The sequence below is a fragment of the Pinus tabuliformis genome, chromosome Q, assembly GCF_031772625.1.
Source record: "Pinus tabuliformis cultivar Carrire ecotype Pingquan chromosome Q, CPIR1, whole genome shotgun sequence".
NCBI classification, from domain to species: domain Eukaryota; kingdom Viridiplantae; phylum Streptophyta; class Pinopsida; order Pinales; family Pinaceae; genus Pinus; species Pinus tabuliformis.
The window spans coordinates 898,937,723-898,952,129 of NC_142296.1; the positions used below are offsets into that span (position 1 = coordinate 898,937,723).

The following is a 14,407-nucleotide window of genomic DNA, read 5'->3' on the forward strand; positions in this document are numbered from 1 at the left end:
TCCTTGCTTCTATACCTGTACCTCCTGTAAGTGATGTTCTGCTTATCCTCTGGTGTCATAGACTAAGATGCTCCCACAGGCTGAGCCAAGACTATGAGCTCTGATACCACTGTAATATCCCTAAGGAAATTTTACAATGATAAACAAAGCATGCATAGTAAAAACACCCACAAAAATCACACATAAATCAGACACCATGAAATAAGCCAAAACTGCGTTGCTCTGAGCCATTTTATTATCAAAGTATGGGGTTACAATAGATGTTTGGAAAGTGTGCACCTAGGCTTTCCCAAGGCAAGCTAGCATAGCCCAAGTGATGAAAGCAAGTGCCCCAACTAGTGCGTAGCTGTTCCCTCTATGGCTCTGCTTTGAACACCCAGAAAATTGAATTGCTGGTTGTGAAGAATGGCTGATTTGACCCCCTTTCGGTGCTCAAAAAATTTCAATTAACCCTGACCTCTCTTCCAATAACCCTCGAAAACCCAGAAAGGGTTTGTCCAAACACTGACCTCGGATTTGCGGCCCAATTTCTCCTTCCTTTTCTGTTGGGTATTTTGACCCACCTATAAATTTCACTGCTGAAGGCTCCCGAAATGGTCGAGGTATTCAACAAATCCCTTTCCAGAACTCCTCCACAAGTCAACCCCAAACTCCTCTTCCTCTCAATGCCCCACGTGTGGCACGAAAGGGTACTGCGCAGGCCCACGCAGTCTTTGCTGAACCAGATCCACAAACACACTGAAAAAGGCTCCCAGATGAGACTGAAGGTGATGAAGACTCTCTCCTAGCGCTGGAACTTGAGGTCCACTGAAGCAAGGCTGAGATTTTCTCCTGAAAATCTCTTGTACTCAACAGCACATGCAGACTCGGCTTTCAGAAGTGTGCTAGTGAAAGTGAATGTTCAATGATCAAATATGCCCAAAATGAGTGCCTCCTCCTATTTTGTCATTGTGCCTCCAATTTGCTCATGTGGGGCCCAACCATTGATTCCCTCCATCGTTTCCCCCCAAGAGTACGTGTCCCCAAGAGGGGAGCATATTACCTTTTTGGTGTGGCACCCACCATCCCCAATTTCTCCTTCCTTTGCTGCTTGGTATTTCAACCCACCTATAAATTTGACTGCTGAAGGCTCCCGAAATGGTCGAGTTATTCAACAAATCCCCTTCTGGAACTCCTCCACAAGTCTTAGCCCCAAACTCCTCTTCCTTTCAATGCCCCACGTGTGGCACGAAAAGGTATTGCGCAGGCCCACACAGTCATTTTGCTGAACCAGCGCCACAAACACACTGAAAAAGGCTCCCAGATCAGACTGAAGGTGATGAAGACTCCCTCCTAGTGCTGGCACTTGAGGTCCACTGAAGCAAGGCTGAGATTCTCTCCTGAAAATCTCTTTGCTCAACAGCACATGCAGACTTGGCTTTCAGCTCAAGTGTGCTAGTGAAAGTGAATGTTCAATGATCAAATATGCGCAAAATGAGTGCCTCCTCCTATTTTGTCATTGTGCCTCCAATTTGCTCATGTGGGGCCCAACCATCGATTCCCTCCATCCTTTTCCCCCAAGAGTGCATGTCCCCAAGAGGGGAGCATATACCCTTTTGGTGTGGCCCCCATCATCCACTAGCTATTCGGTTTTCCCTTTTTCCTATTTTGGGTCCTTGCCTTAGCTCCAAAGCTTCAAGTGGGGTCCCGCAACCCACTTTTCCTAAGTGAAAGTACAAAATATGACAAAATTGAGATTTCCCCTTAGAAATATTGCTAAGTGGGAATATCACAAAATGACATCTCATCAGTATAAAAGGTCGTGGGGGGTTGTTGTTTGCGGGGGTGTAGGGCATCTGATAATTTCCATTATAACATGTTGGGTGCCTAACTCTTGACCTTGGTGAATCAAGGGTGTGGCAAAGAAAACCATTTCCAACTTGAATGAGGCCCTGTACATTTTATTCAAAATAATCAATAAAAGACAAATAACTTTGAGTTCAAGTTCTAGGACCTATTCAAATTCAATTTACTCTGTATTGGGGCTAACGTAAATAGCCTAATTGTATGCAAGAAAATGGGGGAATTTGCAAAGAGGCAATTCCAGATGAAGAGATGTCAAATTTGAAACTAAGAGTGTGAAGCTAAAATGATCAAAGATTGAAATCCCACTGGAAATGAAGGCTCTCATATTTAGTAAGAGATAAATAAACACTAATTAGGATGCTAGGGTAACAAAGTGTATTGCTTGCTCAAACAGTCTGACAAAGTATGCAGTTTGTTCCAAATATTAAAAACTAAAAATGGTCAAAGATGTGGCACATGTGAGTGTGAACAACCACTAACAAATATTAGTTTTTAATGTTGGATTGCCTGAACATGCGTGCCAAAGGGGAATGCTCACTACAATTGTACGAATGCCACTCAAGGATAAGCTTTATTCCCTTGTTCTACTTCTTTCCCCTTATTATTTCCTTTTTTTTTTCTCATTCTTTTTCCTGTTCAAATTGGAGTAAGGGAATAAGGCTCTGATGAAGGTTTAAAACTTTGAAATATAACAAGGAAATAATGTAGTACTTAATTTGGGATTATTTTTGGAAATATCCCAAATTAGTTTGGCATATTCACACATGGAAAAGGTGAAATAATGAAATATTCCAAATGAAAGGGTAGTTTTGAAGGGAAAACTATATAATCATGAATGAAATGTTCATGCGCCCTCTAGGAGTTGGAATTGTATGTAATATGGTTTGTAGGAATTTGGAAAGTGGTAATATGTTGAAAAATGGAAGATAACTTGGAAAAATGATGGAAAAGTGATGAGTGGGAGTGGATAAAGGTAAAACACTAGGAGAATACCCCAACATGAGGATGTCAACAACTAAGAACAAGGCCCAACCCACATGTTTTGTCATGCTGATATAAATTTCAGTATGCATTCATTACAAACATTAAAATAGTACTTCTACTATTTTTCACTTTCCTATCAGCTGGTAATTAATACAAAATTTAGGCAAGCATTCAAACATATGAGAGACTTATTTTTGGTCAAGTTGACCCCGGAAAAACCCTACAGTCTTTTGGGGAAAACCGGTTTTCAAAGGAGGATTTGTTGCTTGAGAAAATAATAGTACATAAAGTAAACACAATACTTATCTCCCTTTTCAGCTGTAGCATTAAATGCAAATTTCTGAAAAGTTGTGCCAACTGTAATTTTCAGATTTTCACAAAATATCATGCCCAGAATGGCTGTTTTTTTCTCACAGCTCAGCTCCTTGAATTTTGTGCCCAAATTATGCCTTGAAATCAATGCTAACTGCTGCCTCGATTTCTGTGCACATGAGTGACTGTTGTGCCTTGATTTTTGTGCCAGAAGACAGCTGCAGACCTCAAGATCTGCGCTGCCTGAGGCTGCATGAACAGCGCTGCATACTCCCTTGAAATTCATGCCTGCTGCCTTGAAATTTGTGCTGAGTTTGCTGCTGTGTTCCTCGATTTTCATGCAGCCTCGCCTTGAAATTCGAGCTGCTGTTCTTTGATTTCTGTGCTGCCTCTTTCTCCTAGAAAACTGTGCCCTAGCTCAACTCTCCTCTTTGGAATTTTGAGCCCTCCTTTCACTGCTGCATTTTCTCCTTGAAGTTTTCTCCTCCTCATGCTATTTCAAGTGAAGTGAAGAATGAGATCCCTTTTACCTCTTTTGTCTCCTTGGAAAAGATTGAATCCTTAAACTAAGATCCAATGGTTGAGATTTAATCTCCAAATCTTAAGATTTGTGGTTGAGATCAATTATTCCAAATAACTCCCTTCTTACATTGGCTCCATCACTTAAAAGTCTCCTAGTACATTTTTCAAGTTGTGTATCTTTTCTATTTTTCTCATAAATTGATTTTTCAACTCACTTTAATATTAGAAAAGTACATTATGTACTTTACACATAAAGTCACTTTATAAAACACAAGTGATTTTAATATTAGAAAAAATACATGGTACGACACTTCTATATACCTTCTTCACACATGACATTAATTTAACTCATAAATGTCATTGAGACAAAAGTCCATTAATGTGCTCACTAGGCTAAAAGGGATAAAATCCTAGTAACACCTTTCCTTGGTACTATTTTCAACATTAAACAACCTAGTTATGTCTGTGACTAAAGCATCATGAGCAAGGGAAACAAAAAGATTGTCACCCAAACTATGATCAACCATGGACAAACATCTGTAACAAGATGAAAATACCTGATATGCTATTGAAGCAACCACCACCAACGGTAGAAACATAACTAATCTATCTTATATGTTGAAAAGGGTGAAATAGGCATGACAAATGATTGTGCCAAGTCTTTGTGTAAGAATACCATCTTTTGCCTTGTTTGGGTAGGGGTTGGGTAACCCATAATGGTAGCACCCATAGTTTTAAAAATTGGAATCGGTGATTGACCCGATGTACCTATCGTATCGGTTTTTGAACTAGAACTAAAAATATTGGATTGGTCAGATCTCAATGAATCGGTTTTCAAAAAAATAAGTGAAATAATTAAATTTTGATGAAAAAAGTATTATTAAGATTTAAAACCATGCTTCCAAACCATTTGAGACAAAATATGCAAAGTTTGCTCATCTATATACCATGTAAAGGTGACTATATCAAAATGGCATAGAGTGCAATGCATATCAACAACAAAATATATAATTATGAGGTTTTAAATGGCCTCTAGAGTGTAAAAACAATGCTACAATCTCGGGGCCATTGGCCTACTACAAGTCTACATATATCAGTGATCAACATGATCACTCATCAAACTCATCACTTCTACTAGACATGGGATCATCAACAAGAGCTAGATAAACATCATCTAACTCAGAGTTTAAGAACTCCTTAGACTCCTTTGCAACCTTAGTGGTAGTAGTAGCAACAAAACTAGACCTAATGAAAGCACGAGTTAGTTGAGTTGCACGACTGGTGCCTTTCATTGGATGTTTGCCTTTGCTTGATTCAACTATTGATTTTAGTTCCTTTGTCACTACCAAATTTGCATTGGGATCAACCCCCCTAATGCCATGGCATCAATATCAAAGTCAGGATCAAACTTAGTTGGTTGAGTCTCCTCCACCCATTCTTATGTTGGATCAATATCATCCAACACAATGGGATCTAGATTAGGTCTTTTGTTCATCAACTGGTTGCGCCCTAGCTGAAGGTTGTGTGAGACAAAGACGAGATCATTTAACCATTTTTGTTCCATAAAATGTCTCTTCTTTGTGTGTATTTGCTAAAAAGCAGACCAATTGCGCTCACAAATAGAAGCACTGCAAGTTTCGCTGAGGATTCTAACTGCAAACTTTTGCAAATAAGGACATTGGTTGCCAAATCATTCCCACCTATGTGTTGCGACAACAAAGACATTAGTTAGTTCATTGTATGTTAAATGGAGTTAGAGGAGGAAGGGTTCATCTAAATTTAGAGGTGCACTAAACTTAGCAGAGGGACCCACAAACCACTATCTGCCTTTTTATTATTATTTCCTAGTAGGGGGACCCATAGTCCACTAGTTTTGTGAGTGCTTTGTGGGCCTAGTTCGAGCTCTTAAGGAGGGGATACTCAGATATGGTAGCTGGTGGTCAGTTCAATTTGCATAAGTTGTGTGTGTGTTCTTCTTAGCTATTGCAGCCAATTTACCCAGCACTAGGGCATCATTTCCAGGTTAGGAGGAAGAGGACGTTTGACCATAATATTTTTCAAACTAAGTGATATCTACAACCAAGCCGAGTTTCAACTCAGAAAGGCTACACAGAGGACTGTGTAGACCAGTTCAAACTTTGTACAATGTGCAGGTTGAGAGATGGCCACGCTCAGGAAGAAATGTTGAGTGGATTATGCGCAGACCAGCTTCGACACAGTGAAAATTTGTGGAGTTGCTAAGATTAAAGGGAGTTTCCCTGCCCATTGTAATTTTCTGAAATAGCATTTGTTGAGAAGAAATAAAATGAACACACATGCATTGTACATTTTCCCTTGTTGGGGTTTCCTGGGTATATACTATTTACATGTATTTTTTTATGCTTGTTTGTCTTCAGATTTATTTACCTTCCGTTGTGCATGCAAGTTAGGAAACTCAACATAGCATTGAATTAAGTTTCAACTTCAATTGCTTTACCGTAGAAATTCAATGTTTAGGTTCCGGGTTTTAAAAACTAGCATTGTACAATAATTTCATTTCTGAGTTTGGCTAGAAAGACAAGTATTTACAGGTTGAATTGCTTACATGGTTGACCCACATCTCTTGCCAACTTTGCCAAGTGTTTGCCGAAGGTGCTTAAGGCCTTAGTGAAAAATCAAAGTTGTTTATGTATTTCCAATTGGTTGGATTGCTTAGGGACCATGCATTTGAAGCAATCATACAATCCGTCTATGAAGTCCCCAGTCTGATTTTCTCCTAGCTGAGCTTTAGAATGGTACTTTGGGTTAAGGAAATACCTGACTGCATGTATTGGACAATGGAGTTGATTGTTCCGTCTATTGACAATGATCTCCCAAATCGACCCATGCTGACCTACTTTATCTTTGTATATTGCCTGTATGTGCTCATTTGCTTGATTCATAGCCTCATAGATGTAGCCCATGGCCAATATTTCCCCATCCACCAGTCGTAAGACCTTAGCAAAGGGCTTGCCAATTATGACAACCTTTGCTGACTTTTACCCAAAAGAGTTGTCAAAAAAGCTTACTTTTTGGTGTCTTTGCCATCTCGTCTACGAGCCTACTAAGATGATACCGTTCATCAAAAGAAAACATTTTCAGAGAGTTTTGTCGCTGAGAATTGAGAGATTGCAATATAACAAAGTGAGCTGCAAATCTCTTAATTGGAGGCCTAACAAGCTCCTTGCCCCCAATGTTTTCACTCATTAGGCTCGATACCCATGAGTAGTTGTATATTTATTTTGCTATGTTGCTAGGAAACGTGGGTTCGGGGACAGGGACGAGTACATCATTTTTTGAAACAGGGTGTGTTGGTTCTTCGGGGGTATATTATAATTTATATATACAATATATAAATATTATTTTTTATAAATTATAATATATATATATATATATATATATATATGAATTTGTATATTTTTCAACTTTAAACAAGAAAACTAAAATATTTGTAATTTAAATTCTAAAGATTGCAATATAACAAAGTGAGTTGCAAATCTCTTAATTGGAGGCCTAACAAGCTCCTTGCCCCCAATGTTTTCCCTCATTAAGCTCAACACCCATGAGTGGTTGTATATTTATTCTTCTACGTTGCCAGGAAACGTGGCTTCGGGGACAAGGATGGGGACGGGTACGTCATTTTTTGAAACAGGGTGTGTGGGTTCTTCGGGGATATGTTATAATTTATATATATAATATATAAATATTATTTATATATATATATATATATATATATATATATATATATATATATATGAATTTGTATATTTTTCAACTTTAAACAAGAAAACTAAAATATTTATAATTTAAATTCTAAAGATTTAAACAGGCACATCATTGAACATTCAAAATTCCCATTGAAATTTCAAAATTTCTAGTTTGATATCAAGTGCAAATTTGAGTTCACATATTAATAAGAATTATGATATATGTCCATTGTCATACTACATTCAACATCTGACTTAAGGCATCTCCAAACATGAACTAGGAAATTTTAAAATACTAAAATAAAAATAGCTAATAGCGAACAATATCTTCCTCAAGCCATGTGATCAACATCACTTAGATCTTCAGTTAGCATGCTCTCTGGGTAGGAATAACTCTCATCTTGAGGCTCTTGCGCATCCATAGCAATTGGAGGTTGCTCAGTAAGGCCATCTGGTTGTATCTCCTCGTCCACACACATAGCATCATCTGTGTATTGGTCCCATCTCTTGAAAGGACCCTCCTTGTACCTAGGGTCTTTTCGAGATATGAGATGGAGTATGCTATGAATGTACACTAAGTTCTTTGCCTTCTTTGAGCCCAACCTATTTCTCTTTAGTGAATGGATAAAGGCATAAGTACTCCAATGAGTCGCAAGATGAAGAACTAGCTACTTGGAATATTAATATTAGGGGAAGCCCATTAAATTAGTTAAAAATTTAAAAATAAAAACTAAAATGAACCCTAAAGAACTTGATTTTGGAGTTCTAAGTACCCACCATAAGAGTTCTCCCTACCCGTCAAGACAAAAGAACCCAACTTTTTTCAATGGAGAACCCGGTTCTTCATAGAAGAACCCAGTTCTTATGGGTTCTTCTTAGTAGCACTCGTATCCGAATCCGGTACATGGGGACAAGAACCTGGGATGGGTTCGAGAACCCCACCCTCAGGTTCGCGAACCCGTGCAACATAGTTATTTTGTAATACACTTGGCATGCTCTACAATGTTCTTTACCCGCTCCACTTTGCCTATGCTCTCAAGCATGATGTCTATGCAATATGCAACACATGGGGTCCAAAATATGGTCCCATATTTGGGCTCTGGCGTCTTTCTAGCAAGAACATAGTTTGAGGCATTATCTGTGATGACTTGCACAACATTCTCCTCCCCCATTGTCATAATTATCTCATCCAAAAGCTCAAATAGAATGTTTGCATCCCTCACTCTATTGGATGCATCAATTTATTTCAAAAACGTGGTTCCTTCAGGGAAAGAAACAAGGAAATTAAAGATAGCGCGGTTGTTTCCATCGGTGCATCCATTTGACATGATGGAACAACCTGTATTGGTCCATGACTCTCTATTCTTAGTCAAATTTTCTTCAATGGGAAAAATGGCTTTTTGCTAAAGACTTGCCCTCAAGTCATGCATACGAGGGCCTTTGAAGCCCTTTCCTGCAAATATAACGGAGTCCCACATAGCTTGGTAATATTATGAGTGGCCAACAGTAAAGGGGATATCTGCATCATACCACCATCTAGCAATGTATTGAAACACAACTTTTTTGCATTGCTTTTTGCAATGGTTATCCGGCGTGGGTTGAGCTACACTTGGTTAGGAGGAAGTGGCAGTGGCAGAGGCAGTGGTGGGGGAAGTTGAGAAATAACTCTTGGTGTTCATCCATATAGATTGTCGGCCTTGATTGTAAGACCTAAGAGCAGGCTGAACATAATGGAAGGGGCCATAGACGTTGGCGGAAGTGATAGAAGCGGTGTCTTGAATCCCAAACTCTTCACACCCACCTGCTCTCATGGCTTGTACAAGTTCCATCTTCCTTGCAAACTTTTTTTGGATAGCCTTACCCAAAGTTCTCAAACCTCCCAAGGAATTCTGCCCTAATATGCGCTATCACTTCATTTGGTGCTTTACATGGCTTTACTTGGCCTCTTCTCCCAGTCAAGTGTTGTTTAAACATGTGAATCCTGTGAATATCCTCTCCCTCAACAGATTTTTGGCAATATTTGCAGATAATTTTGCCATCAATCATATCACAATAAGTCCTTGCAGTGTCCTTGGCTTCTTGGGGCATGGTGGCTTATGAAATGTTTGAAATTTGTAAAGGAAATAAACGTGCAAATTTGAAAAAAGAAGTTGCTGTTAAGAAACATGGAAAACCTAAGATAAATTTGGAAAAAAAGGGGCAGATTTAGCCTACAAACAGGCTGAAATTTAAAACTTGAAAATTAAAAATTGAAACTTGAAAGAACAAACATAAATTAAATACATGGACAGCAATGGAATATGTATTTTGTCAAGTGAAAAGCCTTGTCTGGAAATTAAACTAGCTGCCTTAACCTCCTCCTGAAGATGCCAATTCCACTAGACAGCTCCAAGATTGCAAAGACAGCCTAAACTTTCTGCTGTTACACTACCTCTGCAAAAACTCAACACTTTCCAAGCTCACAATGAAGTTCACTAAAACTCCAAATGAGATGTGCAAGGTAAATGAGAGGGGAGGATTGATTTTGTAGGCATGGAGGGGCTGTTTTTGGAGGGAAAACATCCCCTAGTTTCCCGAAAAACCACTCACAGCCATCCAAAACAGCTCAGCATGGGTTCGCAGCTGCGCATATGGGAGTTGGCAGTGACACGGCTGGGTTATGAAGGAACTGGCCAGGTTATACCTGTTCATGCTGGTTTGGTGTCCCAAATCGGGGTCTACCTCGGTCCAAACCGGGGTCATTGGCCGGGTTGACCTCTGAGCCTAATGAACTGGCCAGTTTGACTGGGTAGCAGTTCAACCTGGCCGGGTTTTAAAACCGTCGTACTAGCCCCAAAATTAACATTTGCACCATAATAACTCCCAGGATATGCAACTGGTACATGGAAAGTTCATGAGTGTCATCAAGGTGTCATGAAATGGTCCTTGGACACCCCATACAACATGTGGTGTAACACAAACTATTGGCTTATTCCCAAACATAATATTCCTGTTTGTGGTTTGTTGACCCTGCCACCTTTTCCAGACAAGGCTAATGCGTACACCACTAAAAATTGGCTAATGTGTACACCACTAACAAATTGCCACCGTGTGATTTTAAGTGGGGACAAGATCTGCCATGTCACTTTTATTGTCCCCCCTTAACTTTGGAACTAGTTTAATGTGTCCACCTTTAATATTTTGAGTTTCTCGTCCTTTTGAAATAAATCACCACTTTTAACAATTCGATGTGGCTCATAAACTCAACGTGGGCCCTCTTTGACTTTATTTGACTTGGAACTTTGACTTTCTTTGTGGCTTCATGTGGTGGGCCCCACATTGCTGCTACATCACCCTTGACTCTCCACATAATTTCCATGTCAAAATTTGACTTATTTTGACTTTGGAAAAATTTATAAATTTTTCCAATTATTCATTCTTTTGAATTTTTTCCTCATTTTTGCTACTGTCATTTGAAAAATCGGCTTTTGAGGGACTATAAGTCATTTTTTGACCGCCAAAGTGGGTCCTAAAATAATGCTGGGCCTCTGAGGATGAATTTCGAGTAGTCACATGCCCAAACATTTCCTAAGGCCACTTATTTATACCATTACATAGAAAATAATTAAAAAATCCCGTTTTGCGGGAAATTTTTAATTATTAAAAAATCCTACTTAGACCTAGCCAAATTCCATGAATTTTTTTGTGTGATCTAGTATGGTAATATACATCGACTTTAGACACTAAGATGTGTTAGGGGCTCAACCTTCAAACCGTCACCCCGGCTTTGGGGTTAAAAATGAGTGAAAAAACCAAGAAAATTATCTCTAAAAAAGAAGGCATAATTAACCGGATAAAAAAAATACTGCAAGGTGTACTCGTATGTTGATCAAGTCCCAACATCCTAGGCTTGTTACAGATTCAAAAACTCATCATTACTAGCATCACTTATTACAATTCCCCGCAGGGTGTGGAATATGGAAACAAGAAATATGATGATAAGATAAAAGTAGAGTTAAAAAACTCTGTTGACTGATGATATCTGATGGTACAAGTGTCCTCTGGATCATCCTTGGGCATGGAGTTTTCATATAATCATCAGGTGCTACTCTAGTGGTCAACATGGTCTACATGTTCTAATCATGACCATGAGTTTCTTTTATCATGATAATTTTGGTGTCGCATCTTGAGTTTTCAAAATAGTAACACAACACTGCATACAGTTAATCTCCAAATCCTACAGTGAATTATTCTGTTTTTCACCGAGTATCAGTCTTGCAGTCGACTTTGTGTTTTTCATGTTCCTTGTTAATGGTTTTATTATATTGTGTGCATGTGAGATTTTTGTTTTTCTAATCATAATTAGATGTCGAGGATGGACACACACTACATTTGGTGGTTCGACAGCCCCTTCAACAACCACCTTCATTTATGGCAGGAATTGCTGGTGATGGCCATTCTGAGTCTCAAGGTATAATTTGCTTTGCATTGCCTATAGAGTTTTTTTAGTTATTGTTGAACTTGTACTATTATTTTTCATTGCGTTCCACTCAATTATTATTGTTTTTCTTTTTTGGTTTTGCATAAACACGTTTCTTAGCGTTGCCTCTCAGAGCAAAATGAGCTGGTTCTTGAATTCTGGATAAAATAGCTGCCTTTTAGAGAAGGATAACAAGGTCCATGATGCTTTATAAAGAATAATCCAAACATAGATTAAAGGGCCTTAACTTTCTGTAACATTTGTGAGATCAACGAGGCTCTGTAGGCATGGGTACTTGCAACTGAGAAGATTCGTTTGCTTTTGTTTTAGGCTTCTTTTTGAGCATCTTGTCTGAATTGAAAAAAGAAATTCATTAAAGAAAGAGGTATCAGAGGACTTGATTTGGATTTGAATATTTGATTGCATAAATGAGAGATGAAATGCTTGTCAAAGTTGTATGTCATCTTTTGTTGGGATTGTGAATCAGATAGCTATTTTATGATTTATTTATGTAATAATTCTAAGATGCCCCTTTTACTTTTAGTCTCAATCAGTTATACTGAACAACCTAGTATCTGTTAAAATTCTCTTTATTCGAGTTAGTGCAAATAGATTTGAGACTGTGCCTTTATAATTGTAACTAGCAATGAAGACACTCCAAATTTGAAAAACATTCAGCTGTCTTTCTTGCAGAAGTTAATTATAATTAACAAAGTCAGTTAGTTATTTTCCAATTTTTTTGTTTTGTTTTGTTTTGAATCTAGAGGAATTGACAAGTGGACTGATTTCATACTTGTGTGACGTGGGGTCAATTCTGAGTGCTACCGATGTAGCCTCCAGGTTCCTACCTATGGCCCTTTTGCAGACACGAGTTAATCAGTGGGGTTTGAATCTCATATCGTATAGTTTACGTGATGCTTTGTAATATGGCCATTGCCAATTGAGCTGCCCTTCGGGGGATTTCCAGAATTTTCTTTTATCTGAATGTATTTGATAAATTGCACTTTTCTATTAAGAGGAAAGAAAACCATTGCTACATGCAACATGCTTGTGCTTAATTTTGCTATTCTTGTCAAATATATATGGCATTCTAATGTGATCATGATTGTAAGATTGTTAAGCATATAGTAGTTTAAACTTTGAAGTTCTTATGTGGAGGTTGAATCTGGACAAGAAATGAAGAACTTAGGAACAAGTGGCATGAAATTTGTTAGTTCACTATTATGCCCCATTGTGTTTTTCATGTGAGTAACTTTAAAAATCTGTATAACATACCTCTTGGACATAATGTTTTGAACTTTGCTATTGATTTTTAGGTAGTATTTGCTTATATTAATCATATTTGAGGAAATATACAGTATGCTTGACAAACATTAGAGTGATTGTGGTCGTCACCTTTGTGCATGTAAGAATACTAATCATGCAGTAGTTCATAGCTCATTTTTGAGGCTGAACCTATGGAGGAAACATTGACTAGGTTGTGAACCAGTGGAATGAAATTTGATAGTTTATGACCAGTTAACAATTTCTATGACACACTGTTTAACAATAGGTTATGGACTTTACTAAGTGATGTTGAGCCTATCTTGCTTATGTCAGTCATGTTTCAGGAAAGTAGTAAGTTGTGATACAGATTGAAATTGGTGGTTGACCACCATTTATAATATTTCTAGTTCAGGGTAATCTCTTTAGTATTATGCTTTTAGAGAATGTGTTCTAGACTTTGTAATAATATTTGGCAATAATTAAGTTTTAAACAATCAAAAGAAGCATGATTACAATGTAGCATCTGCATAGCTAGTAAGGGTTGCTAAGAAATCATATTTGAAAAAGAAATCTGAACCTTATTATGGCACAGGAGCTGTTCCTATTGCAGGTGATACTCGAAACAGGAGTGGGCAAGTGTCCCACAGTGTGGTGCTTGGGACCTTTAACATTCCAGATCAAGGTGATGGGGGTATTCCAGATTTAAACAGGGTAAGTTAATAAATTTGCAATGTATTGCATCTCAGAGGAAATGATGTTTGTACGTAGTACTTCTATTTTGGTATGAGTATATTATTGTCATTTAACGTTTGAAATTTTACAAGGTCTCCCAAGCGATGAAAGAGATTAAATTCTAGTTTCAGGGGTCTGATGGATTTGCATTTTTGTTGTGTGTAGATTGTTTCAGCAGTGTTGAATTCTGTTGGCATTGGTAGTCTAGTACCTGTAAATGCTAGCATTGGCAATGGGTCAAGTACTATTGCTGTGAGTGCTGCTATGGAGTCCCACTCCTTATTTCTAGATTTTTGAGGCTTTCCTTCATGATTATGATTGGATTTAAATAAGATTATCCCTTGGATTTCTCAAATTTTCAGTCTGTTTTACCATCTGATGGCCAGCAAGGAACTGGTTTGCAAGGGCAAGAAAGGGCAGGCAATGATGGTAGCAGATCAGATACCAATCAGCCACAGGCTGATCATATCTCAGATGTTCAAGTTGATCCTGGTCATGTTTCATTTCGTTTCCCCGCAGCACCATTGCTAAGGCCTTTTCAGCAAGCCACGGTGGGGTTCCC

The 14,407-nt window shown here is 38.3% G+C and overlaps 1 protein-coding gene across 9 annotated transcripts in view; it reads left to right on the forward strand.

Moving 5' to 3' along the window:
• Positions 1-14,407, forward strand: part of LOC149222370 (uncharacterized) — a 139,280-nt gene that overhangs the window by 60,121 nt on the left and 64,752 nt on the right. For 7 of the 9 annotated variants that reach the window (XR_016249425.1, XR_016249426.1, XM_089385408.1 and 4 more), the window contains 4 exons: positions 11,734-11,838; positions 13,706-13,824; positions 14,011-14,097; positions 14,208-14,396. Coding sequence is in view for 7 of the 9 variants with exons in the window: in XM_089385408.1 (XP_089241534.1) it covers positions 11,734-11,838; positions 13,706-13,824; positions 14,011-14,097; positions 14,208-14,396 (500 nt within the window). In the remaining 2 variants the exon portion in view is untranslated. The remainder of the gene's footprint in view (positions 1-11,733; positions 11,839-13,705; positions 13,825-14,010; positions 14,098-14,207; positions 14,397-14,407) is intronic. The other 2 variants (XM_089385413.1, XM_089385412.1) reach the window with 2 other exon arrangements.